General features: G+C 67.0%; 3 protein-coding genes across 3 annotated transcripts; 2 read left to right on the top strand and 1 right to left on the bottom strand.

Annotated features, from left to right (window-relative positions):
- Window positions 1-70: 70 nt before the first annotated feature.
- On the bottom strand, window positions 71-13,804 carry RNF31 (ring finger protein 31). The gene is made up of 20 exons (XM_069773831.1): window positions 13,683-13,804; window positions 12,998-13,396; window positions 12,608-12,766; window positions 10,918-11,073; window positions 10,622-10,675; window positions 10,364-10,415; window positions 9,842-9,917; window positions 9,181-9,673; window positions 8,829-9,098; window positions 7,835-8,017; window positions 6,040-6,258; window positions 5,254-5,427; window positions 5,072-5,170; window positions 4,671-4,760; window positions 4,002-4,116; window positions 3,767-3,885; window positions 3,003-3,116; window positions 1,547-1,604; window positions 1,341-1,437; window positions 71-320 (listed from the first exon to the last, which is right to left on the bottom strand). The coding sequence occupies exons 2-20, from the start codon at window positions 13,391-13,393 to the stop codon at window positions 101-103; spliced, it is 3,144 nt and encodes a 1,047-aa protein (XP_069629932.1). The 5' UTR covers window positions 13,394-13,396; window positions 13,683-13,804; the 3' UTR covers window positions 71-100.
- On the top strand, window positions 13,593-21,046 carry OXA1L (OXA1L mitochondrial inner membrane protein). Its single transcript, XM_069773898.1, is given in 12 exon segments — window positions 13,593-13,884; window positions 13,995-14,052; window positions 14,600-14,683; window positions 14,843-15,132; window positions 15,218-15,361; window positions 16,343-16,428; window positions 16,516-16,656; window positions 16,658-16,681; window positions 16,889-16,993; window positions 17,677-17,839; window positions 19,297-19,377; window positions 20,896-21,046. Coding segments are annotated over 12 exon segments (1,575 nt in total). The 3' UTR covers window positions 21,003-21,046.
- Window positions 21,047-21,384: 338 nt separating this feature from the next.
- MRPL52 (mitochondrial ribosomal protein L52) lies at window positions 21,385-24,734 on the top strand. The gene is made up of 5 exons (XM_069773803.1): window positions 21,385-21,529; window positions 22,123-22,192; window positions 22,317-22,384; window positions 24,398-24,462; window positions 24,572-24,734. Exons 1-5 carry the CDS (start codon window positions 21,400-21,402, stop codon window positions 24,701-24,703), a joined length of 465 nt encoding a protein of 154 aa, XP_069629904.1. The 5' UTR covers window positions 21,385-21,399; the 3' UTR covers window positions 24,704-24,734.
- The last annotated feature ends 1,284 nt before the right edge of the window (window positions 24,735-26,018 follow it).

Raw genomic sequence — 26,018 nt, 5'->3', positions numbered from 1 at the left:
CGCGAAATCACGTGACGCCGCCCGAGCCCCGCCCCCCAGCGCACGCAGACAGAGGAGGGAGGGTGGGCGGGGCTTTTATTGCTGGGGACAGGGGGCGTGGTCAGCGCCGCGGGGGGCGTGTCCCCAGCGGCGCTTCCCGCGCCAGCAGGCGGCGCAGGCGCGCCGCGTACTCGTCGTCGCTCTCCTGGGAGGCGCGGGGCGGCCTCCCGCCCGGTAGGTGGCGCTCGGCGGCGGCGCGCAGCTCGGCCGGGCTGTAGAGGCGCGCCGGGTCCAGGCGGTGCTCGTTGATCAGCCGCACCAGGTACTCCGTGTAGTGCCCCCTGCCGGACGGGAGGTCAGCGGCGGCGCCCCGCGGGGACCCCGTAGAGAGCCCCCACTGCCCCATAGGGACCCCCGTTACCCCTTGGGGGTGCTCCATAGGGGGCCTATATGGACCCCATTACCCCTTGGGGACCACCCCAGTGCCCCCCAGGAACACCCATTACACCTTGGGGACCCCCCCAGTGCCCCATAGGAGCCCTATAGGGACCTCATTACCCCTTGGGGGTGCCCCATGGGGGTCCCACCCGTGCCCCATAGGAGCTCTTATAGGGACCCCTGTTACCCCTTGGGGACCCACAGGTGCCCCATAGGGACCCTATAGGGACCCCCCATTACCCCTTGGGGGTCCCCCGGTGCCCCATAAGGACCCCCATTACCCCTTGCGGACCCCCCAGTGCCCCATAGGGACCCCCATTACCTCTTGGGGGTCCCCAGGTGCCCCATAGGGACCCCCATTACCCCTTTGGGACCACCCTGGTGCCTTACAGGGACCCTATAGGGACCCCCCCAGTTCCCCATGGAGCCCTATAGGGACCCCCATTACCCCTTGGGGACCCCCCCAGTGCCCCATAGGGACCCCCATTACCCCTTGGGGACCCCCCAGTGCCCCATGGGGACCCTATAGAGACCCCCATTACCCCTTGGGGACCACCCCGGTGCCTTACAGGGGCCCCATAGGGGCTCTTATAGGGACCCCATTACCCCTTGGGGACCCCCCCAGTGCCCCATAGGGGCCCTATAGGCACCCCCCATTACCCCTTGGGGACCACCCCGGTGCCTTACAGGGACCCTATAGGGACCCCCCCGGTGCCCCATAGGGGCCCCTATTACCCCTTGGGGATCCCCAGGTGCCCCATATGGACCTCAATTACCCCATAGGGACCCCAATTACCCCCTAGGGACCCTCTAGTGCCCCACAGCAGCCCTAACTGCCCCACAGGGGCCCCAAATGACCCCCCAGGTGCCCTATAGGGAGCCCAGTTACCCCTTTCGGACCCCCAAGTGCCCCCCCCACTCACCGGCAGAGCCCGGCGTGCCCCGGGGGGGTCTCCCGGCCGCAGGGCTCGTCCCGCAGCCCCGCCGACGTCTCCTTCTGCTCCAGCACCCCGCAGCCCCCTGCGCCCACAGCCTCAGCACCCGCCGCGTGGGCGGGCGTGGGGCTGCCCCACACTTGGGGGGCACGGGGGGGGTGGGGGGAAGGGGAGGGGTGACGGGGGTTCCCCACCTCCGGGCACGGGTCGGGCTTCGGCCGGCGGCTCCGTGTCGAAGGGGACACCCCCCTCCTGGGGGGCAGGGGGAGTCAGAGAGCTCTGCTGCCCCACAGCCACCCACAAGTGCCCCACGGTGAGCCTTGGCTGCCCCATAGCGACCCCCAGCCGCCCCATAGAGACCAGCGACTGCCCTGTAGACCCACAGCCAGTCCCAGCTGTCCCACAGAGACCAGTAACTGCCCCAAAAGACCCGCAGCCAGTCCCAGCTGCCCCACAGAGACCAGTAACTGCCCTATTGCAACCCCAGCTGCCCCACAGAGACCAGTAACTGCCCCATAGAGACCCGCAGCCAGTCCCAGCTGCCCCACAGAGACCAGTAACTGCCCCAAAAGACCCGCAGCCAGTCCCAGCTGCCCCACAGAGACCAGTAACTGCCCTATAGCAACCCCAGCTGCCCCACAGAGACCAGTAACTGCCCCATAGAGACCCGCAGCCAGTCCCAGCTGCCCCCCAGAGACCAGTAACTGCCCCAGAGTGACCCACAGCTGCCCCACAGAGACCAGTAACTGCCCCATAGAGACCCGCAGCCAGTCCCAGCTGCCCCACAGAGACCAGTAACTGCCCTATAGCAACCCCAGCTGTCCCACAGAGACCAGTAACTGCCCCATAGAGACCCGCAGCTAGTCCCAGCTGCCCCACAGAGACCAGTAACTGCCCCAGAGTGACCCACAGCTGCCCCACAGAGACCAGTAACTGCCCCATAGAGACCCACAGCCAGTCCCAGCTGCCCCACAGAGACCAGTAACTGCCCCAAAAGACCCGCAGCCAGTCCCAGCTGCCCCACAGAGACCAGTAACTGCCCTATAGCAACCCCAGCTGCCCCACAGAGACCAGTAACTGCCCCATAGAGACCCGCAGCCAGTCCCAGCTGCCCCACAGAGACCAGTAACTGCCCTATAGCAACCCCAGCTGCCCCACAGAGACCAGTAACTGCCCCATAGAGACCTGCAGCCAGTCCCAGCTGCCCCACAGAGACCAGTAACTGCCCTATAGCAACCCCAGCTGCCCCACAGAGACCAGTAACTGCCCCAAAAGACCCGCAGCCAGTCCCAGCTGCCCCACAGAGACCAGTAACTGCCCTATAGCAACCCCAGCTGCCCCACAGAGACCAGTAACTGCCCTATAGCAACCCCAGCTGTCCCACAGAGACCAGTAACTGCCCCATAGAGACCCGCAGCCAGTCCCAGCTGCCCCACAGAAACCAGTAACTGCCCCATAGAGACCCGCAGCCAGTCCCAGCCGCCCCATAGCAACCCCCAGCTGCCCCACAGGGACCAGCAACCACCCCCAAAAGACCCCCAGCTGCCCCACCTGTCCCCCCCCCACTGCCCCCAAACCACCCCAGCGCCTCCGCTGCCCCCCCAAAAAAAGCACCCCCCCCGCCCCATAGCCGCCCCACAGGCGACGCACCCGGAGCAGGCGCTGGAGGCGGGGGGGCTCCCAGTCGCGCAGGTAGAAGAGGCAGTCGCGGGGGTGGTGGCCGTGCAGGGACCCCCGCAGGGGACAGCCCGGCTCCGGGCAGCGCTGAGACACCCGTCAGCCCCACGGCAGCCCCATAGGGACCCCCCAGGGAGACAACCCCCCCCCAGCCCCTTAGGGACCCCCAGGGAGACACCCCCCCCCCCAGCCCCATAGGGACCCCCAGGGAAACCTTCTCTGCCCCATAGGGACCCCCAGGGAGACAAACACCCCCCCCCAGCCCCATAGGGACCCCCAGGGAAACCTTCTCTGCCCCATAGGGACCCCCAGGGAGACAAACACCCCCCCCCAGCCCCATAGGGACCCCCAGGGAAACCTTCTCTGCCCCATAGGGACCCCCAGGGAGACAAACACACCCCCCCAGCCCCATAGGGACCCCCAGGGAAACCTTCTCTGCCCCATAGGGACCCCCAAGGAGACACCCCCACCCCCTAGTGTGCCCCATAGAAACCACCCCTCGCCCCACAGCCCCCCCCCCAGAGACCCCTCAGCCCCATAACTCCCCCCGGAGACCCCCCCCCCAGGGTGCCCCATAAAGTCCCCGTCACCCCAGAGACCCCATAGATCCCCCCTTACACCCCACGGCCCCCCATAACACCCCCCAGACCCCCCCCAAACCTCCCTCCAGGAGACCCCTCCTGCCCCATAACCCCCTCTCCCGCCTCCCCATAGGACCCCCCCCCAGCCCCACTCACATCTTTGGCGTGGAAGGGGCCGTAACACCCGCTGCAGAAATGGTGGCGGCACTGGGAGCACTGGAAATGCATGCAGCCCCCCCGGGCCAGCGCGTACCACACCCCGCACTGCGGGCACGCTGTGGGGCAGAGCCGTGGGGCAGAGCCGTGGGGCAGAGCCGCCGCAGCCCCCCACCCCACGCCGTGGGGCAGGGACACCCCCCACCCACCCTGAACGCCGCCGTGGGGCACCCACCGATGCCGTGCTCCTGCAGGAAGGCCGCCAGCCCCACGGGCGGCGCTTGGGGGTCGCGGGCGCTCAGCCAGGCCCCGAATTCGGCGCAGGAGAGGGTGGCGTGCTGGGGGTCCCACTGCGGGCGGGGCGGCGGGGCGTCACCCCCCCGGGGAGACCCCGCCCCCGGGGATCGTCATCGCCCCGTAACGACCCCAGCACCCCACGGGGACCCCCGGCTGCCCCATAGCGACCCCGTCATCCCACACTGCCCCACAGCGACCCTTAACCGCCCCATAGGGACCCCCCCGTCACCCCCTGGAGACCCACAGCTGCCCCCCAGAGCCCCCCCCCCCATAGGGACCCCAAATTGCCCCCCAGACCCCCCCCAGTACCCCATAGTGACCCCCAGAAGCACCCAAGTGCCCCAGAGCAGCCTCTCCTTCACCCTGGGCTGCCCCCCCAGCCCCACATTTCCCCCCAGCCCCACATTTCCGCCCCCCAGCCCCACATTTCCAGCCCCACATTCCCCCCAGCCCCGCATTTCCGCTCCCCAGCCCCACATTTCCAGCCCCACATTTCCACCCCCAGCCCCACATTTCCACTCCCAGCCCCACATGTCTACCCCCCAGGCCCACAGTTCCACCCCCCCAGCCCCACATTTCCGCCCCCCAGCCCCACATCTCCCCCCACCGGGCGCTGGCAACGGGGGCAGAAGCGCTGCTGGCACTGGGGGCACTGGGCCGGGCCCTGCTCCGCCTCGAAGATGAACCCGAACGAGCACTGCGGGGTTGGGGGGGCGCAGGGCTCAGCCCCACAGCCGGCCCCCCCCACCTCCCCCCAGCCCCCCGGAGAACCCCCAGCCCCCCAAATCCTCCCGTAACCCAACATTCAGCCCCACAGAGACCCCCCCCAAAACCCCCCCCGTCCCCAGGTACGGCTCCGAGCCCCCCCAACTCCTCCCCAAAAAGGCCGCCCAGCCCCACGCATCCCCCTCGCTGTCAGCCCAGCCCCACGGAGACCCCCCCCAATCCCCCCCCCAGCCCCACAACAAGCCCCCAGCCCCACAGAACCCCCCCCCCCCGGACCCCCACCTGGATGCACCAGATAAACTTGGGGTCCCGCATCAGCTCCAGCTCCGTCAGTTTTTGGGTGAAGAGCTGGTACGTGTCGGGGTCCAGGCACTGCCGCAGCTGGGGAGGGCAAGTGGGGGGGGCGGTGAGGATCGAGGACCCCTCCCAGCCCCCCAAAAAACCCCACCCCGGCCCCGCCCGACCTGTATGTCGAGGGTGGAGAAGTAATTAAGGCGCTGGGCTTCGTCAGCCAGGTCGGGGCGGGCGCAGGCGGGGCACACCAGGTCGCCCACGCGCCGCTCCTTCACCCCGATGGTGAAGTGCAGGCGGAAGCACTCGGGGCAGAGCGGGCACTCGCACGACGTCAGCCACTGCATCTGCAAAAGGGGCGGGGCCTCGCAGCGGGGCGGGGGCCACGCCCTCGTGCCCCACCCCTTTGGCCGCCACGCCCTCGCGGCCCCACCCTCTCTGCTGCCACGCCTTCGCACCTTGCAGCTGACGCGCCCTCACGCCTCTCCCCTTCCGCCGCCACGCCCTCGCGCCTCGCCCCTTCTGCTGCCCCGCCCTTGCACCCCGCCCTTTCCACCGCCACAGTCTCGCCCCTCGCCGCCGCCACGCCCTCGCGCCTCGCCCCTCGCCACCACCACACCCTCGCCCCTCGCCGCTGCCCTCACCCCTTGCCGCCGCCCCACCCTCACACCTCGCCCCTTCCACGGCCCCGCCCTCGTGCCTCACCCCTCCTGCCACCCCGCCCTTGTGCCTCACCGCTGCCACGCCCTCGCGCCTCGCCCCTTCTGCCACCGCGCCCTTGCACTTCACCCCCTGCCACCGCCACACCCCTGCACCTCGCCGCTTCCCGCCGCCACGCCCTCGCACCTCGCCCCTTCCGCTGCCACGCCCTCGCCACCACACCCTCGCGCCGGCCCCCCTCCGCCGCCGTGCCCTCGCGCCTCGCCCCGCCCTCGCCCCGCCCTCGCGCCCCGCCTCACCTGGTGCCGGGGCAGCCCCCAGCCGCAGACGGCGCACTCGCAGCGCAGGCGGCGGCGCAGGGCGGCGCGGTCGGGGCAGCGCCCCACGGCCTCCACCAGTTCTCCCAGTCCGCGCGGGGGGACCCGGCCCAGTCCCAGCTCCCGCCCCAGCGTCACCAGTAGCTGCGCCCGGCCCCAGCTGGCCAGGCCCAGCGTCGCCAGCGCCCGCCGCACCAGCGCCTGACGGGGGGCGGGGGCACTGTCACCGCCCGCAGACCCCGCAACGCCAGCCCGGTCGACGCCAGTACGCCCAGTAACCCCAAGCCACAGCCCCAGTTATTCCCAGTGGTCCCCGTAACCCCGAAACACCGCCCCAGTCATCCCCTGTGCTCCCAGGAAGCCCAAAACACCAGCCTGGTCACTACCAGGGTTCCCAGTAACCCCAAAACACCACCCCAGTCATCCCCACTGCTCCCAGTAACCCCAAAACACCACACCAGTTATTCCCAGTGGTCCCAGTAACCCCAAAACTCCATCCCAGTCATCCCCTGTGCTCCCAGGAACCCCAAAACACCATCCTGGTCACGACCAGTGCTCCCAGTAAACCCAAAACACCACCCCAGTCATCCCCACTGCTCCCAGTAACCCCAAAACTCCATCCCAGTTATTCCTTGTGCTCCCAGTAACCCCAAAACACCACACCAGTCATCCCCACTGCTCCCAGTAACCCCAAAACTCCATCCCAGTTATTCCTTGTGCTCCCAGTAACCCCAAAACACCACACCAGTCATCCCCACTGCTCCCAGTAACCCCAAAACACCACACCAGTCATCCCCACTGCTCCCAGTAACCCCAAAACTCCATCCCAGTTATTCCTTGTGCTCCCAGTAACCCCAAAACACCACACCAGTCATCCCCACTGCTCCCAGTAACCCCAAAACACCACACCAGTCATCCCCACTGCTCCCAGTAACCCCAAAACTCCATCCCAGTTATTCCTTGTGCTCCCAGTAACCCCAAAACAGCATCCCGGTTGCCACCAGTGCTCCCAGTAACCCCAAAACACCACCCCAGTCATCCCCTGTGCTCCCAGTAACACCAAACCACCATCCCGGTCGCCACCAGTGCTCCCAGTAACCCCAAAACACAATCTCAGTCATCCCTTGTGCTCCCAGTAACCCCAAAACACCATCCCAGTTATTCCTTGCGCTCCCAGTAACCCCAAAACTCCATCCCAGTCACCACCAGTGCACCCAGTAACCCCAAAACACCACCCCAGTCATCCCCTGTGCTCCCAGTAACCCCCAAACCCCGTCCCAGTCACCCCTGGCACTCCCAATAACCCCAAAACTCCTTTCTCATCACCACCAGTGCTCCCAGTAACTCCCTCCCAGTCCCCTCCAGTGCTCCCAATCACTCTGAAACCCCCTCCCGGTCACCCCAGCTGCTCCCAGTAACCCCCCCAACCCCTCCCAGTTCCCCCCCAGTCACCCCCAAACCCCTCCCAATGCCCCCAGTAACCCCCCCACGCCCTCCCAGTTCCCCCCCAGTGCCCCCCAAACCCCTCCCATTAACCCCAAACCCCTCCCAGTTCCCCCCCAGTGCTCCCAGTCACCCCCAAACCCCTCCCATTAACCCCCAACCCCTCCCAGTTCCCCCCAGTCACCCCCAAACCCCTCCCAGTTCCCCCCAGTCACCCCCAGTCACCCCCAAACCCCTCCCAGTTCCCCCCCAGTCACCCCCAAACCCTTCCCCACGCCCCCAGTAACCCCTCCCCGCCCTCCCAGTTCCCCCCAGTGCTCCCAGTGCCCCGCACCTGCTGGTCAGGGCTGTCGAAGTCGAGGGGGGGCTGCTGGTTCTCCCAGACGCGTCTCTGGAAGGGCTCGAGGCGCCGGCGCTGCAGGTCGCCCAGCGCCCCCCACACGTCCCCCCCGTTCTGGTAGAGGGCGGCGCCGGCCGCGCCCCGCTCCCCGAAACCCAGCGCCGCCAGCGCCCGCAGCTGCGCCGCAGCCCACCGTCGGTATCGCGACAGGGTGGGGCGGCCACGCCCTCTCTAGCCCCGCCCCCTGCGCTGAAATGCCGCCCCCCCCCCCCCCCCCCCCGCGGGCAGCAGCACAGACTCGGGTAGAGAGAGGTGCAGCTCCGGGGCTCCGCCCCTGCTGGGCGAGGCCCCGCCCACGCGCCCCACCTCCCTGCAGCAAGCACCCAGGTGGGCAGGGGAGAGCAATGGGGAGCCCCGCCTACAGCCACATAGCCCCGCCCCCCACCTGTCAGCAAGCTGCCCTGCAGGGCACCACACCCCTGGCCTATAGCTCCGCCCCACTAAGCTCCACCTCTACACTAAGCCACACCCCCAGCAGGCTCCCACATTAAGCCCCGCCCCCCCACCTACCAGCAAGCCATCTTGCAAGCCACCACGCCCCCACGTTAAGCTCCACCCCATGTTCTAAGCTCCACCCCCACACTAAACCACACACCCCCAACTACCACCAAGCTCCCCCACAGGGCACCACGCCCCCACATTAAGCTCCACCCCCACTGCTAGCCACACCCCCAGCCACCACCAAGCTCCCCTGCAGGGCACCACGCCCCCACACTAAGCTCCACCCCCACACTCTAAGCTCCACCCCCACACTAAACCGCACCCCCCCAGCTACCACCAAGCTCCCCACAAGGCACCACACCCCCACTCTCAGCTCCACCCCCCGCACTAAACCCCGCCCCCTCCGCTACCAGCAACCCCCCCAGCATCCCCACAGGGCACACACCCGCCCCGGGCCCCACCCCGGCCCCGCCCCGGCCCCGCCTACCTGCCGCCGGCGGGCGCCCAGGCAGGCCTCCAGGGCGCGCTGGGGGTGGGCGTGGGCGCGGGCCCAGGCGCGGGCGGCCTCCCGCAGGGACAGGGCCCCCAGCGGCCCCCCCGCCTCGGCCGCGCCCCGCCGCTCCGCCGCCCCCGCCAGCGCCCCCAGCACCGCCCCCAGCCCCGCCCGCGCCCGCCCCACCACCGCCCCCGCCGGGCCCCCCAGCGCCGCCGCCGCCACCACCACCGCCTCCGCCGGCACCCCCTGCGCCTCCGCCGCCTGGAACGAACGGGGCGGGGGGGTCAGGGCGGGGTCGGACGCCCCGCCCCGCCCGATGACACGCACGCGGGCGCGGCCTCACCCTGACGAGGGCGACGAGGCGCCGCCCGTCCTCGCGCAGCCGCTCCTGCCGCCGCCGCTCGGCCTCCTGCGAGGGGCTGAGGGCCGGGGGGGGCTCCGGCGGGCGCCGCGGCCGTCCCCCCCCGGGCGTCGTCATCGCCGTCGCGGGGCGGGGCGAGGCGGGCGGGGGCGTCCCCGCCCCCGTGCGGTGGCAGACGTCGCACACCCGCCCCGCTCCCTCATTCCAGTAGGTGCAGTGGGGGCACTGCCAACCCGCCGGGGGGGGTTGGATGCCGGGGCGTGTCGTCCCCCCCGGGGGTGGTTCCGGGGGCGGGGCGGGGCGTCGGGCGAGGCGGGGCCGCTCGCAGACCCCGCAGAGGACGCTGGGGCCGGGGTTGCGGAAGGTGCAGGAGGCGCAGGCCCAGCCCCCCTCCTCGTGTTCGCCCCGGGGGGGGTCCCCTATAGCGCCCGGGGGGGGCTGCCCGGTCCCGTACGCCCACGGCGGAAGAGACAGACTGGGGAGGGGGCGGGAAAAAAGTTGGGAGACGCCGCCAGACCCCGCCCCTAAAGGATCTGGGGGGGCCATAGGGCTTTAGGGGGCCCCCCCAGGGATCCTCGAGGTTCTGTAGGGGGAGGTGTAGGGGGGGGTTATAGGGGATGGTTGGGGGGGTGCCGTACGTTACCTGGGGTCCCCCCGTAGGGGGCTGGGTGGGTGGAGGGGGGCGCAGTCGGGGCGGGGCCGGCCAGGGGGGGTCCCGCCTGCAGGGACGGGACCCTCAGCACCTATACGGCTTCGCGAGGGTCCCTATAGGTGCCTGTCGGACCCCCCCAGGCCCGATCCTGGACTATACAGATCCCCCCAAACCCCGTTAAAGCCCCCCCAACCCCTATAGAGACCCTACAGCCCCCCCCGAGCCCGCACAGGCCCCCCCAGACCCCCTATAAAACCCCCCAGACCCCCTACAGAACCCCCCAGGCCCCCTATAGAGCCCCCAGACCCCCTACAGAACCCCCCAGACCCCCTACAGAACCCCCCAGGCCCCCTACAGAACCCCCCAGGCCCCCTATAGAGCCCCCAGACCCCCTATAAAACCCCCCAGACCCCCTATAGAACCCCCCAGACCCCCTATAAGAGCCCCCAGACCCCCTATAAGAGCCCTTCCCAGACCCTATAGAATCATTGCTGCCCCCCAGACCCCCCGTACCCGTGGGGCTGTCCCCGTCCGTTATCGGCAGCGAGTCGGACACCAGCGAGCCCTGGGGTGGGGAGAGGAGCCCCACCCAGTTCACACCAGTACGGACCAGTACAGCCTCGTGCCCCCCTCCCAGTACATCCCTGAGCACCCTTAGCATATCGTGGGATACCGCACAGTGCATCCCAGTCCCCTCCCAGTATAGGCACGGGTTCCCCACAGCGCCTCCCAGTCAATCCCAGTATAGCCCCACACCCAGTCCCCACTCACCTCAGCCCCCCCGGCCAGGATTTCGGTGAAGAACTGGGGGTTCGGGTGCTGGTTCTGGGGCACAGAAACGGAAGAGTCAGACCCTGCCCAGTACCGCCCAGCACGTCCCAGTGCTCCTCCAGTACATCCCAACGACCCTCCCACTGCTCCCCAGTACATCCCAGTGACACCCCCGCTGCCCCCCAATCCATTCCAGTAACCGTTCAGTCCCTCCCAGTGCCCCGCAATCCATCCTAATGACATTCTCGGTGCCCCCCACTCCCTCCCAGTTTACCCCAGTCCCTCCCAGCACTCACGGCCAGCAGGAGGTCGAGCTCGGCGCGCAGCAGCAGGACGTCGGCGGTGACGGCGGCCACGCGGGGGCCGTGGGGAGCCCCCGCCCCCGGGGGGAAACTCAGCCCCTCTCCCGTCTCTTCCGTGTACCCCAAAAGCCGCAGCACCCCCCGGCCCCCCTGCGGAGGAGAAAGGGGGGGGCACTGTCACTGGGGATGGAACTGGGGTGCTGTGGGGGTACTGGGGGTCGTATGGAGAGATAGAGGGAATATTGGGGGGCCTGGGGGGGTACTGGGGCTCCCCAGAAAGTACTGGGGTGACGGAGGGAGGTACTGGTGTGGTTTTGGGGGGTGTCAAGATGACCTAAGAATAATAATGGGGTGTCCCAGCCAAAATCGGGGTGATCTAGCACATTCATAGGGTCTTATAAATCAATATCAGAGCACATCACACACCATTAAAGCGCGGATACTGGTGTTCTACGGGGGATACTGGGGGTCATACAGAGGGATGTAGGGAGTACTGGGGTGTGTAGGGGGGTTCTGGGGCTCCCCAGAAAGTACTGGGGTGATGGAGAAAAGCACTGGTGTGTTTTTGGGGGGTGTCAAAGCGACCCAGAAAGAATAACAGGGTGTCCCAGCCAAAATTGGGGTGATCGAGCAAATTTATAGGGTCCTATAAAATAATATTAGGGTGTATCACACACTATTAAAGCGGGAATACTGGTGTCGTACAGGGGATACTGGTACTGTACAAGAGATACTGGGAACCATATAGAGACATATGGTGAATATTGGGCTGCCTGGGGGGTACTGGGGCTCCCCAAAAAGTATTGGGGTGACAGAGGGAGGTACTGGTGTGGTTTTGGGGGGTGTCAAAATGACCTAAGAATAATAATGGGGTGTCCCAGCCAAAATTGGGGTGATCTAGCACATTTATAGGGTCTTATAGGACAATATTAGGGTGTCTCCTGCACCATTAAAGCGGGGATACTGGTGTCCTACAGGGGATACTGGGGGTCGTATAGAGGGATATGGGGAGTATTGGGGTGCCTGGGGGGGTACTGGGGCTCCCCAGAAAGTACTGGGGTGATGGAGAAAAGCACTGGTGTGTTTTTGGGGGGTGTCAAAGCGACCCAGAAACAATAATAGGGTGTCCCGGACAAAATTGGGGTATCTAGGAAACATATAGGGACCTATAGCATAATATTAGGGTCTATTACACACCATTAAAGCGAGGATACTGGTATCCTACAAGAAATACTGGAAATGGTATAGAGAGATATGGTGAGTATTGGGGTGCCTGGGGGGGTACTGGGGCTCCCCAAAAAGTATTTGGGGTGATGGAGGGAGGTACTGGTGTGGTTTTGGGGGGTGTCAAAGCGACCTAAGGATAATAATAGGGTGTCCCAGCCAAAATTGGGGTGATCTAGCAAACCTATACGGTCCTATAAATCAATACTAGGGTGTCTCACGCGCCATGAAAACGATATTGGGGTGCTGAGGAAAATATTGGGGTGTCCTGCAGGAAAACTGGGGCGATGCCGAACACCCCAGGGCGTCTCACGAGACATTCGGGTGCTACACGCGCAGACCAGTGCAACAGTGGGGGGGGGGGCAACTGGGGGTATTGGGGTGCTCTGGAGAAGCTGTAAGGGTGGCGGGGTCAGGTTTTGGGGTACGGCGGGGGGGGGGGGTGCGTGTTTTGGGGTACCTGCACGGCGCCGACGGTGCTGCGGAAGACGGGGTTGCCGAAGCGGACGGCGCGCCAGTGCCGGGGGGGCCGGGGTTGGAGCAGGTTGCGGCCGTACTTCTCCAGGATGCTGAGCGCCGTCCGCAGCCCCCCCAGCCCCTGCGGCAGCTGCCCCGGCTCCTGAGGTGGGGGGAACGAGGAATTGGGGGATCGGGGGGGGGAGCACCCCAAATCCCAACCGCACCCCCAAACCTCCCCGAATCCCCCCGAACCACCCCGTCGCCTCGCTGTCCCCCCGTATCGCCCCATTCCCCCCCCAAATCACCCCGCATCATCACCCCACTCCTCCTCCTCCCCCAAACCCCTTTATATTTTGGGGTGCCCCCCCCCTCAAAAAAAAAAAAAAAATACCAAGCGTAGGTTATCCCGCAGCAACCGGGCCCCATCCAGGTGCCGACACTTGGCCGGGGGGGGCAAAGGGACCCCCAAAAGCGGGTTCAGCTCCGCCGGCGTCGCTTCCCCGGGGTCCCGGATCAGCGCCGCTTCCAGCGCCGCCCGCAAAACCCCGAGGCCGGTCGGGGGGTCCCCCTGGCAGCGCCCCCCCCCATCCACCACCGCCTGGGGTGACCCCTCAGGGGGCTGGGGGGGTCCCCCTGGATTGGGGGGGGCGTCCGCGGGGGTCCCCAAGACGCGGGGGGGACCCTGGGGGGCGTCCGTGTGGCGGGGTGACCCCCCCGGGTTGGGGGGGGACCCCCGAACCCCCCCTTCGGCCGGCGTGGGGGCGCGGGGCTGGGTTTCTTCCGCCATCACCTGAGCGGGGGAGGAAAAAACGGGGAGAAAAAAGGGGTTTTAGGGAAAATTAGCGCGGTTGCGGCACCCCCGGTGTCCCTACGGGGTGAGGGGGGGCGGAATTCCTGTCAGAATCAGATTTTTCCTGTCAGGAAAAGATCCGCCGTGTGAGGAGAGCGGCGCTCCGCAGACCCACCCCCCCGCCCGGAGCGGGTTTATGAGGCTCCGGGGGACGGACCGGGGAGAAATCGGGGACCTCACACCGTCGGGGGGACGGGAGGGACCCCCCCGGGGAGCCCCGGCCTACCTCCAGGGCCGGGGCCGGGGGGAGAAGCGGCGGAGACAGCGGCGACCGCCCCGACCGGCGGCGCCTTCAAAATGGCGGCGGGAGAGGAGACGGAAGCGGCTTGGCGCCGCGGCTGACGTCACGCCGGCCACGCCCCCGAACGGGCCGCCCTCACTCGCCGCGGCGGAGCGCGGCGTCGCGCCTCCCCTTCCGCGCTTGCGCCGTCTGGCCACGCCCCCGCCCTGGCGGCGGCTCCGCCCCGCAGCGCATGCGCGGCTCCGCCTTTCCGCTCGGCCCCGCCCCTTCTCCCCTCTCTCCTCAGGCCACCATGATGGCGGCGGCGGCGGCGGCCCCGCGGCTCCGGCCGCTTCTCCGGGCCCTGCGGGCACAGGTCAGCCGGCAAAGGGAGGGGGACTTGGGGGGTGACGTCGCGACGCCCTGGTGACGTCACGCCCGCGCCGCGGCGTCACGCCGGCCGGGGGAGGTCGCCCGGCACCCCTGGGGTCGTTGAGGGGGGGGGAGCAGCCTCCCTCCCTCCCTCCCTTTCCCTGTCCTTCCCGTGACGCCAGCGGGAGCTGTGACGTCACGTGGAGACACCCCCCCCCCCCCACCCGGCATAGATCGTGCAGATTCAGCCCCCCCCCCCCCCGGTTTTGTCTCTCTCTGAGACCGTTTCCCGCGCTTTTTGTTAAAAATGACGTCACGGCCGGCCGTGACGTCACACCCCCGACACGCCTCTGTTGTGGGGCGGGGAGGGGGGGGCGAGCGTTGTCCCCCCGCGGTGACGTCCTCGAGGTCACGACCTTGCCGGTGCTCTGCAGCGGGATGTCTCTGCCCCTGGGGGGGAGAGGTGGGTGCCGGTGATGTCACGGTGGTGGCCGTGACATCACCTCTACCCCCCCCACCCCAACCTCTTTGCTCTGCCCTCCCCCCCCCAGACGCTGCGGGGGCCCCTCTGGCCCCGAAGACCCCCCCTGGGGCTGGTCCCCGCGCCCCGAGCCCTCGCCACCGCCAGCGCCCAGGTGAGGATGGGGGGGGGACACCGGGGGGGGCAGGTCGAGGTGTCTGGGGGGGCAGGGTGGGGGGCAGAGCGAGGTCTGGGGGGGCCTTGGGGCAAAGTGGGGGCACATCGGGGGGCGGCGGGGCAGAGCCCCCTCTGACACCCCCTTCTTTTTTCCTAGCAGGCTTCCCCGGCTCCCGCAGCCGCCGCGGGGCAGGAGACCCCCGCCGTGGGGCGGACGGAGCCTGCCGTGGGTCAGGCCCCCCCCTCTGCCGCTCAGGACCCCCCCCCCCGCCGGTCAGGACCCCCCCTCCATCAGTCAGGACCCCCTCTCCGTGGGGCTGGAGGGGGAGGAGGTGCGGCTGGAGGATTTGGGGCTGGGAGCTTTCACCCCCGTGGGGCTGGTACAAAACTTCCTGCAGTTCCTGCACCTCGACGTGGGGCTGCCCTGGTGGGGGGCCATCGCCGTCGGTGAGCGGAGTTGGGGCGGGGGGGGATACGAACGACTCCGCGGGGCGGAGGAAGGGTCCGCGCTGACGGTTTTTGTCCCCCCCAGGGACGCTGGGCGCCCGCCTGGCCCTGCTGCCGCTGCTGGTGCGGGGGCAGAGGGAGGCCGCCCGCCTGGCCACACACATGCCCCAGCTCCAGCTCCTCTCCCAGCGCTTGGCCGAGGCCCGGAGGGGCAGCGACCAGTTCCAGGGTAAGGGGGGATTTGGGGGGGATCAGGGGGTGGGGCTTGGGGCGGGGGGCGGGGCTTAACGCGGGGGGCGGGGGGGCTGGGATGGGCTTGGTGCAGGCTGGAGTGGGGCTGCGGGTGAGGGGGTGGAGCTTCTGGGCAGGGGGTGGGGCTTAAAAGGGGCGGAGCCTGTAAAGCAGGTCTGGGGCTGGGCTTGCTGCAGGCTGGGGTGGGCTGCGGGTGAGGGGGCGGGGCTTAAAGCCGGGGGCGGGGCCTGTAAGAGGCAGGGCAGCAGGGCTGGGGCTGGGCTTGCTGCAGGCTGGGGAGGGGCTTAAGGCTGGGGGCGGGGCCTGTAAAAGGCGGGGCAGCAGGGCTGGGCTTGCTGCAGGCTGGGGTGGGCTGTGGGTGAGTGGGCGGGGTTTATGGGCAGGGGGTGTGGTTTAAGGCAGGGGGCGGGGTCTCAAAGGAGAGTGGTGGGGCTGGCTGGAGGCCGGGGGGGCGGGGCCGAGGAGCTGGGGGTGTGGTCACCTGGTGGGGGAGTGGCTTCAAAATGCAGGGCAGGGAGAGTGGGGCGGGGCTGGGTGCAGGCTGTGGGTGGGGTCTCAGGGCAAGGGGGCAGGGCCTCGGGGAAAGGGGCGGGGCTCTGGCAGTGACAGGAAAGGCTGGGCACTGGGGAGGAGGGGTTTAGGGATAAGGGGCGGGGCTTCGGGCCTGGGGGTGGAGCTTGGGGGTTATAACAGTGTGTGCAATAGGGGTGGGCTTTTGGCAGGGGTGGGGCCTGTTGGGGCGGGGCTTTGCGGGTGGGGTGGAGCTTCTGGCTGTGTCACGAGCTCAGGGGGCAGGGCTTTAAAACCGCCTTGAGTTTTTAAAGGGACAGTAGAAGTTTTTAAAGGAGCAGTAGATGTTGTACGGCAGGGCGCGTCTTTCGGGGAGGGGCGGGGCTGGCTGGCAAGGGGCGTGACCGGGACAGGCCCCGCCCTCCCCTGAAGCCCCACCCTCTCGCAGTGGCCCGCGCTTACTCGGAGCTGGCGGCCTACCAGAAACGCCACAACGTCAACCCCCTGCGCGGCTTCTTGGTGCCCCTGGTACAGGTGAGCGAGGGGGGGGAACCCCGGCGTCCCGGGAGGGGGGGGGGACACGCCCAGACCCCCCGGCTGAGGGTGGGCGGGGTCGGGCAGACCCCCCTCTTCGTTTCCTTCTTCCTAGCGCTCCAAAAAATGGCGGCGGCGCCGGTGCCGGGGCTGCATCGGGGGGGCCTGGCCTGGTTCCCCGATTTGGCGGCGTCCGATCCTTATTATATTCTGCCCGTCCTCGTCACCCGCCTCCACCTGGCTCGTTCTCGAGGTGAGGGCGGAGCCACGTTAATTAGGGAGGGGCAGGTAGCGTCGACGGCGGCGGGCGGGGCCGGGGTAAAACCGAGGGGGTTTGGCTCTGTGCTCAAAACCGCTCGGCGTTCAGAACGGGGGGGAGTTGGGGCGGGGCCTTACGTAAAGGCGGAGCGGGGTGAAGCGTCGTTGGGGTAGGATTTATGTAAATGTGCCCCGCCCACAGGTGGGGGCGGAGACAGGCGTGGCCAGCCCGGGGGCGGGGACGGTGCGGCAGGTCCTGCGCTTCCTGCCCCTCTTCTTCCTCCCCTTCATCATCCACTTCCCCACGGTGAGTGGGGCGGGGTCTGTGGGGGCGGGGCTTGCGGGAGGGGACGGCGGGGCCCTATGGGAGGGAGGGGTGGGCAGGGCTTCTGCCAGGAGTGGGTGGGGTCTGTCTGCTGTAGGTGGGGTCTCGGTGGGTGTGGTGTTGGATGGGGGAGGGGCATCTCTAGGGGTGGGTGGGGTTGCCTGGGCAGTGGGAGGAGCCACTCTGCAGTGGGTGGATCGTTTTTGAAGGGTGGGAGGAGTTTCTGAAGGTGGGGCGGAGCCTGCATGCAGTGGGAGGAGCCTGCAGCGGTGAGGCGGGGTCTCCCTGTACAGTGGGTGGAGCCTCCTGCGGTTGGAAGGTGCTTGGAGTGGGTGGAGCCTCTGGAGTAGGCGTGGTCTTCCCTGCAGGAGATGGGAGTGTCCCATCGGGGGGGCGTGGCCTGGCCTTACTGGGCAGGGCGTTTTGCAGTGGGCGTGGCACCGTGATAGCAATGGGTGGGGAACTTGGGGGGGGCGGGGCCTGACCCCGTGATGGGCGGTGCCTGACCCCGTGGTGGGCGTGGCTAGGGGAAGTGGGCGGGGCCTCAGGGCTTCCATGCCCAGCCCAGCAGCCCCCCAGCCTGGGACCATCTCCCCGCCCCCTCCATGGCCGTGCCCCGCCCCGTGGGCGTGTCCCGGCGCTGAGCGGGCGTGTCCCCCCGGCAGGCGGTGTTCACCTATTGGCTGACGTCCAACGCCTTCAGCCTGGCGCAGACGGGGCTGCTGCGGGTCCCCGCCCTCCGCGCCCGCCTCCGCATCCCCCCCCCCGGCGCCCCGGCCCCCAGCACCCCCAAAACCCCCGGGGGGATCCTGGGCCGCCTGCGGAAAGGTGAGCGGGGGGGGGGGGCGGGATAAGGGGGGGTTCTGAGGTGGTTTGGGGGGGTTATGGGGGCTTTTGGGGGGCTGGGGGGGGGGTGATGGGGTCCTTGGGGGGAGTTTTGAGGTGTTCTGGGGGGGTTCTGGAGTCTTTTGAGGTCTTCTGGGGGGGGGGGGTCTTTTGGGGGGCTCGGGGGGGTGATGGGGTCCTTGGGGGGAGCTCGGGGGTGTTATGGGGGGGTTACGGGGTGTTTTGGGGGGCTGGGGGGGGAGCGTAGTGGAGTTCTGGGGGGCTGGGGGGGGGATCTGGGGTCCTTGGGGGGGCTCTGGGGTGTTATGGGGGGATTTTGGGGTGTTTTGGGGGGCTGGGGGGGGCTTTAGGGGGGCTGTGGGAGGGTGATGGGGTCCTTGGGGGAAGTTTTGAGGTGTTCTGGGGGGGTTTTGGCGTCTTTTGAGGTGTTCTGGGGGGGGGTTGGGGTCTTTTGGTGGGCTGGGGGGGGGTGATGGGGTCCTTGGGGGGAGCTCGTGGGTGTTATGGGGGGGTTACGGGGTGTTTTGGGGGGCTGGGGGGGGAGCGTAGTGGAGTTCTGGGGGGCTGGGGGGGGATCTGGGGTCCTTGGGGGGGCTCTGGGGTGTTATGGGGGGATTTTGGGGTGTTTTGGGGGGCTGGGGGGGGCTTTAGGGGGGCTGTGGGAGGGTGATGGGGTCCTTGGGGGGAGTTTTGAGGTGTTCTGGGGGGGTTTTGGCGTCTTTTGAGGTGTTCTGGGGGGGGGTTGGGGTCTTTTGGGGGGCTGGGAGGGGTTTGAGGGGGGTATAGTGCAGTTCTGGGGGGCTGTGGGGGGGTTCTGGGGTCCTTGGGGGGGCTCTGGGGTGTTATGGGGGGGTTATGGGGTGTTTTGGGGGACTGGGGGGGGCTTAGGGGGGTTGTGGGGGGGTTCTGGGGTCCTTGGGGGGAGCTCGGGGGTGTTATGGGGGGGGTACGGGGTGTTTTGGGGGGCTGGGGGGGGAGCGTAGTGGAGTTCTGGGGGGCCTGTGGGGTGATTTTGGGGCTTTTGGGGGCTGGGGGGGGCTTTAGGGGGGCTGGGGGGGGTTCTGGGTTTTTTGGGGGGCCTCTGGGGTGTTATGGGGGGCTAGGGATGGGTTTTGGGGTTTTTGGGGGGTCTTTAGAGGGGGTATAGTGCAGTTCGGGGGGACTGGGGGGGGGTCCTGGGGTCCTTGGGGGGTTGTGAAGTGTTATGGGGGGGTCATGGTTTTTTTTGGGGGGGTGGGGGGCTGTAGTGGGGTTCGGGGGGGCTTCGGGAAGGTTTTAGGGTGGCTGGGGGGGGTCAGGGGTTTGGGGGGCTGTAGGGCTGCCTTGGGGGGGGTCGGGGGGGTGTTGGGGGGCTCGGGGGGGGGTTGGGGGTGGGGGGGTTCCCGCACGACCCCCCCCCCCCCCCCGAAAAAAACTGATGCGGGGGCGGGGGGGCGCAGAGTGGCGGGAGGCGCAGGCGGTGCAGCGCGGCGAGGAGCGGCAGTGGCGCGTGCGGCACCACCTCGACCTGGCGGCCAAGGGTGAGCTCGCACGAGGGCCTCGCACGACGGCCTCGCACGGGGGCCTCGGCGGGGCGGGGGGGGGCTCGTCGCACGAGAGGGTTGCGCGGGAGGGTGGTTTGCGCAAAGGTTTCTGTCGTGGAAGGGTTGCTTTGGCACGAGGGTTCTTTGCACAAGAGGGGTTTGCACGGGGGGGTGTTGCACAAGAGGGATTCTCGCACGAGGACCTCTTTTGCTCAAGGCTTTCAATCGCACAAGAGCCTCTTGCACACAGATTTTTTGTGCAAGCACCTGTGGTGCAAGACAAACGTTTGCACCTGGAATCTTTTTTGCACAAAGATTCTTTGTATAAGGGTGTCTTGCACAAGGATCCTTTGCATAATGGTTTCTTTTGCACAAGGATTCCTCAGACAAGGGCCTTTTTTGTACAAGGATCTGTCTTGCACGAGGGTTTCTTTTGCACAAGAGTCTTTGGCATGAGAATCCTTTGCGTGAGAGTTTTTCTTGCACGAGACTCGTTTGCACAAGGGTCTCTTGCACGAGGGTCTTTCTTCCCAGCTCCTTTGCGTGAGGGTCTCTCTTGCACGAGGGTTTTTTTTGCATGAGAATCCTTTGCACAAGGGTTTTTCTTGCACGAGGGTCTCTTGCATGAGCCACTCTCTTGCACAAGACTCCTTTGCACGGGAATCTTTCTTGCATGAGGGTGTATCTTGCATGAAACTCCTTTGCACGAGGGTCTCTCTTGCACAAAGGTCTTTGTTGCACAAGGGTGCTTTGCACGAGCGTCTCATGCATGAGAATCCTTTGCACAAGGGTCTCTCTTGCATGAGGGTCTCTCTTGCACAAGGGTTTCTTTTGCATGAGGCTTTTCCTTGTACGAGGGTCTCTCTTGCACAAGACTCCTTTACACAAGGGTCAGTCTTGCACAAGGGTCTCTCTTGCGTGAGGCTTTTTCTTGTGTGAGGGTCTTTGTTGCACAAGAGTCCTTTGCACAAGGGTCTCTCTTGCACAAGAGTTTCTTCTGCCTGAGAATGCATTGCGCGACGGCCTCTCTTGCACAAGACTCCTTTGCACGAGGGTCTCTTTTGCACAAGGGTCTCTTTTGCATGAGGCTTTTTTTTGTACGAGGGTCTCTCTTGCACAAGGGTTTCTTTTGCACGAGGGTCTCTCGCATGAGGATCTGTTGCACGAGGGTCTCTCGCACAAGGGTCTCTTTTGCGTGAGGCTTTTTCTTGTGCGAGGGTCTCTCTTGCACAAGACTCCTTTGCACAAGGGTCTCTCTTGCACGAGAGTTTCTTTTGCCTGAGAATGCTTTGCACGACGGTCTCGCTTGCACAAGACTCCTTTGCACGAGGGTCTCTTTTGCACAAGTGTCTCTTTTGCATGAGGCTTTTTTTTGTACGAGGGTCTCTCTTGCACGAGGGTCTCTCTTGCACGAGGGTCTCTCTTGCACGAGACTCCTTTGCACGAGGGTCTCTCGCACGAGGGTCTCTCTCTCTCGCACGAGGACCCCTCGCCCAATCTCCCCCCTCCCCCCAGGGCCGCTGCGACAGACCTTCGCCCACAACCCCCTGGCACCCCCGGGGGGGGCCCCCCCCGCCCCCCCGGCCCCCCCCAAGCGCCCCTGGAAGGAGACCCTGGGCTGAGGGGGGGGCACCCCAATAAACACCCACCCCCCCAAAAAAAACCCGCCTCTGCCTCTGCTTTGTCCGGGGGGGGCCTCGACACCGGGTTTGGGGGGGGGGGGCCTTGAAACTGATTTTTGGGGGGAGGGGGGGCCTTGAAACTGATTTTTGGGGTGTAGAAAATGCTGGGGGGGGGCAGGAGCTTCGTGGGGGTCTTATCGCCTCCTTCGGGGGGTCCTGAACACGGGGGAGGGGGGCGGTGCGCGGTGCGGGGGGGGGTCGTGTGTCCCCCCCCCCGGATTTTGGCAGCCCCGCGGCGCGGTTTGGCGCCGGGCGGCCGCCGTAGCGCTCCGCCCGCTCAAAATGGCGGCCGGGACAAGATGGCGGCGCCCACGTGGGGAGGGGCGCGCCGTACAGCATGGCGGCGCCCAGGGCGGAAGAGGCGAGGCGTGCGGCGGGGGGGGGGAAATCCGCCACCACGGTCACGTGGGCGGAGGCGCGTCACTTCCGCCCGGCGGCCATGGCGGCGCGCAAGATCATGCGGATGGGTGCGGAGAGGGGAGGGGGGGCTGGGGGCGGGGTTAAGGGGCGGGGGCGGAGCTAAGGTGGGTGGGCGGGGTTAAGAGGGGTGGGCGGGGTTACGGAGGGGCGTGGGCGGGGTTTGCGGGGCGGGCGGGGGGGAAGGGCCAAAAAGGTGCGCGCAGGAGGGGGTGGGGCCGTAAGGCTTATTCAATGGGGGCGGGGCTAATGCTATGGGGGCGTGGCCTGGAGGCGGCGGGGCGGGGCTTGGGCCTGCCGCAGAGCCGCGGAGGGGGCGTGGTTAGCGAATCGGGGCGGGGCTAAGAGGGTGGAGGCGGGGTTAGTGCGGTGTGGGCGTGGCCTGCGGGCCGGGTGCGTGGCATGGGGAGGGGCTAGCGAGCTGGAGGCGGGACCGAGGGGTTGTGGGCGGGGCCTAAGGGTTTGGTGGGCGCGGTCTGGTGGCTTGTGGGAGGGGCTAAGGGTTTGGGGGCGGGGCTGGGGTGGGAGGGTAGGCCCAAAGAGGAAGGGGGGCCGTGCCCTAAGGTGGTGGTGGGCGGGGCTACGGGAAGGGGCGGGGCTAACGGCGGTGGGCGGGGCTCACCCGACCCCCCCCCCCCTCCAGCCGAGCGCCAGGCCCGCTCCCTCCGCCCCCTGCCCCGCCCCGCCCAGCGGATCGGCCAATGGCGAGTGGCGTAAGTCCCAGATTGCCGGGTGGGGGGGGGGGGGGGGCGTGTCCCGGGCACGTGGGGGTCCCCTTTTCGGGGTTCCCCCCCCAAAAATTTTTTGGGGTGCCCTCACACCTCCCCCCCCCCCCAGGCAGGGCTTCGCCCCCAGCACGGCCGGGTACGGGCCCCTGCGCGACCTCCCGGACTGGGCCTTCGCCGGTGAGGGGGGGCACCCGAAAATGGGGGGGGGGGGGCCCAAAAAAGGGGAGGAACCCAAAGGGTTGGGGGGGGCACCCCGAAAATGGGGGGGACCCCGAAAATGGGGGGGGACCGCAAAGGGTTGGGGGCCACCTTGAAAAGGGGGGGGACCCCGAAAATGGGGGGGACCCCAAAAAAAGGGGAGGAACCCAAAGGGTTGGGGGGGCACCCAAAAATGGGGGGGACCCCGAAAATGGGGGGGGGCCAAAAAAAGGGGAGGAACCCAAAGGGTTGGGGGGGCACCCCGAAAATGGGGGGGGACCCCAAAGGGTTGGGGGGGCACCTTGAAAAGGGGGGGACCCCGAAAAGTGGGGGGGACCCCAAAAAAGGGGAGGAACCCAAAGGGTTGGGGGGGCACCCCAAAAATGGGGGGGACCCCGAAAATGGGGGGGACCGCAAAGGGTTGGGGGGGCACCTTGAAAAGGGGGGGGGACCCCGAAAATGGGGGGACCCCAAAAAAAGGGGAGGAACCCAAAGGGTTGGGGGGGCACCCAAAAATGGGGGGGACCCCGAAAATGGGGGGGGGGGCCAAAAAAAGGGGAGGAACCCAAAGGGTTGGGGGGGGGCACCCCGAAAATGGGGGGGACCCCGAAAATGGGGGGGGACCGCAAAGGGTTGGGGGGGCACCTTGAAAAGGGGGGGGACCCCGAAAATGGGGGGGACCCCAAAAAAAGGGGAGGAACCCAAAGGGTTGGGGGGGGCACCCAAAAATGGGGGGGACCCCGAAAATGGGGGGGGGGGGCCCCAAAAAAAGGGGAGGAACCCAAAGGGTGGGGGGGGCACCCCAAAAATGGGGGGGACCCCGAAAATGGGGGGGGACCCCAAAGGGTTGGGGGGGCACCCAAAAATGGGGGGGACCCCGAAAATGGGGGGGGCCCCAAAAAAAGGGGAGGAACCCAAAGGGTTGGGGGGGCACCTTGAAAAGGGGGGGGGACCCCGAAAAGTGGGGGGGACCCCAAAAAAGGGGAGGAACTCAAAGGGTTGGGGGGGCACCCCGAAAATGGGGGGGACCCCGAAAATGGGGGGGACCGCAAAGGGTTGGGGGGGCACCTTGAAAAGGGGGGGGACCCCGAAAAGGGGGGGACCCCCAAAAAAGGGGAGGAACCCAAAGGGTTGGGGGGGGCAGCTCGAAAAAGGGGGGGGGACCCCGAAAAGGGGAGAGGGGCAGTCAAAAGGAGGAGGAGGGACCCCCAAAAAATGGGGGGGCACCTTAAAAGGGGGGAGGGGACCCCCAAAAAAGGGGGGGGTCACATTAAAAGGGGGGAGGGGGACCCCCAAAAGGGGGGGGGCACCTTAAAAGGGGGGGAGGGGACCCCAAAAAAAGGGGGGGGCACCTTAAAAGGGGGGAAGGGATCCCCCAAAAAAGGGGGGGGCACTTCAGAATGGGGAGGGGGACCCCCAAAAAAAGGGGGGGCACCTTAAAAGGGGGGAGGGGACCCCAAAAAAAGGGGGGGGTCACATTAAAAGGGGGGAGGGGGACCCCCAAAAGGGGGGGGGCACCTTAAAAGGGGGGGAGGGGACCCCAAAAAAAGGGGGGGTCACATTAAAAGGGGGGGAGGGGACCCCAAAAAAAGGGGGGGGCACCTTAAAAGGGGGGGAGGGGACCCCAAAAAAAGGGGGGGGCACCTTAAAAGGGGGGAGGGGACCCCCCAAAAAAGGGGGGGCACTTCAGAATGGGGAGGGGGACCCCCAAAAAAAGGGGGGGCACCTTAAAAGGGGGGAGGGGACCCCCCAAAAAAGGGGGGGCACTTCAGAATGGGGAGGGGGACCCCCAAAAAAAGGGGGGGCACCTTAAAAGGGGGGGAGGGGGACCCCAAAAAGGGGGGGCACCTCAAAATGGGGGGCAGGGAGACCCCCAAAACAGGGGGGCACCTTAAAAGGGGGGAGGGGGACCCCAAAAAAAGGGGGGGCACCCCAAAATTTGGGGGGGGTCCCTGTGCCCCCCCCCTCACCCTAATTTCCCCCCCCCCCCAGACGGCCGCCCGGCCCCGCTGTGGAAGGGTCAGCTCCGGCGGCTGCAGGAGAACGAAGCCTTAGCGGTAATTTTGGGGGGACCCCCCCCAAAAAACACACCCCCCCCCACCCTGGGGTGTCCGTCTGTCCGTCCGTCCCCCCCTTTTAACCCTTTTTTTTGTGTCCCCCCCCCAGCGCCGCGCGGTGAAGCTGAGCCGGATCCTGGCAGCGGCGGCCGAGCGGGGGGAGCCCCAGGGGGTGCCCCCCCCCCGCCTGCGTCCCAAGGGCTCCCAGCGCCCACCAGTACAGACCAGTACAAACCAGTAAGAAGGCTGCCACCCCCCCACCCCACCCTCCCACCCCCTCCAAAGGCCGGGGGGGGGGGGGGGCAGAAAAGCGCCGCCCCCAGCCCTGTGTTTCCCCCCCCCCCCCCAGCCCATTTTTTTGGCCCATTTTAATAAAACCGAGTGTTTTCACCCCAAAACTGAGCCCCCGCCCCCGTCACGCGCCTCCCCTCCCCCGCTCCAGATGTGGCGGCCGATGACATCAGCGCCCGGGCGCCCGGCCCAGGCACGGGACTGGGGGTGCCGCCAGCTCCCAGTGTCCCCCAGTAACCCCCCACCCTCCTGCCAGTGCTCCCAGTAGCCCCTTTTTTCTCTTCCCAGGGCTCCCAGTAACCCCCAGTGGCCTCCCAGTAACCTCCAGTTCCCTCCCAGTGTTCCCAGTAACCCCCAATGGCCTCCCAGTACCCCATAATCCTCCCAGTAACCCCCAATGCCCTCCCAGCACCCCCTAATTCTCTCCCAGTGCTCCCAGTAACCCCCAATGGTCTCCCAGTAAGCTCCAGTCCCCTCCCAGTGCTCCCAGTAACCCCTTTTTCTTCCTAGTCCGCCCAGTAACCCCCAATGCCCTCCTAGGAAACCCTAATCCTCTCCCAGCACTCCCAGTAGCCCCCTTTTCTCTTCCCAGTGCTCCCAGTAACCCCCAAGACCCTCCCAGTAAGCTCCACTCCCCTCCCAGTGCTCTCAGTAACCCCTTTTTGTTCCTAGTGCTCCCAGTAGCCCCCTTTTCTCTTCCCAGTGCTCCCAGTAATGCCCAATGCCCTCCCAGTAACCCCTAATCCTCACCCAGTGCTCCCAGTAACCCCCTTTTCTCTTCCCAGTGCTCCCAGTAACCCCCAATGCCCTCCCAGTAACCCCTAATGCTCTCCCAGTAGCCCCCTTTTCTCAGTGCTCCCAGTAACGCCAATGCCCTCCCAGTAACCCCTAATCCTCTCCCAGTCCTCCCAGTAACCCCCAAGACCCTCCCAGTAAGCTCCACTCCCCTCCCAGCGGTCCCAGTAGCCCCCTTTTGTCTTCCCAGTGCTCCCAGTAACCCCCAATGCCAAACCACTAACCATTAATCCTCTCCCAGTAGCCTCCTTTTCTCTTCCCTGGGCTCCTAGCAACCGCTAATCCTCTCCCAGTAGCCCCCTTTTCCACTCCCAGTGCTCCCAGTAACCCCCAAGACTCTCCCAGTAACTTCCAGTCCCCTCCCAGCGCTCCCAGTAACCCACTTTTCCCCTCCCAGCGCTCCCAGTAACCCCCAATAATCTCCCAGTAACCTCCAGTCCCCTCCCAGTCCTCCCAGTAGCTCCCTTTTC

The sequence above is a fragment of the Haliaeetus albicilla genome, chromosome 29 (assembly GCF_947461875.1).
Source record: "Haliaeetus albicilla chromosome 29, bHalAlb1.1, whole genome shotgun sequence".
Classification (NCBI taxonomy): Eukaryota; Metazoa; Chordata; class Aves; order Accipitriformes; family Accipitridae; genus Haliaeetus; species Haliaeetus albicilla.
The sequence above is the reverse complement of the archived record's forward strand: the minus strand, read 5'-3'. Positions and strand labels throughout refer to the sequence as shown.

What these genes read in the sequence shown, in the direction of transcription:
- RNF31 (XM_069773831.1), bottom strand. Translation starts at nt 13,393, where the DNA reads ATGGCGGAAGAAACCCAGCCCCGCGCCCCCACGCCGGCCGAAGGGGGG. An exon ending in GCACCGTCGGCGCCGTGCAG is followed by an intron (nt 11,074 to 12,607) that starts GTACCCCAAAAC and finishes TCTCCTCCGCAG; the next exon opens with GGGGGCCGGGGGGTGCTGCG. An exon ending in TCTCCACCCTCGACATACAG is followed by an intron (nt 5,171 to 5,253) that starts GTCGGGCGGGGC and finishes TGCCCTCCCCAG; the next exon opens with CTGCGGCAGTGCCTGGACCC.
- MRPL52 (XM_069773803.1), top strand. Translation starts at nt 21,400, where the DNA reads ATGGCGGCGCCCAGGGCGGAAGAGGCGAGGCGTGCGGCGGGGGGGGGG. An exon ending in CCCGGACTGGGCCTTCGCCG is followed by an intron (nt 22,385 to 24,397) that starts GTGAGGGGGGGC and finishes CCCCCCCCCCAG; the next exon opens with ACGGCCGCCCGGCCCCGCTG. An exon ending in AGGAGAACGAAGCCTTAGCG is followed by an intron (nt 24,463 to 24,571) that starts GTAATTTTGGGG and finishes TCCCCCCCCCAG; the next exon opens with CGCCGCGCGGTGAAGCTGAG.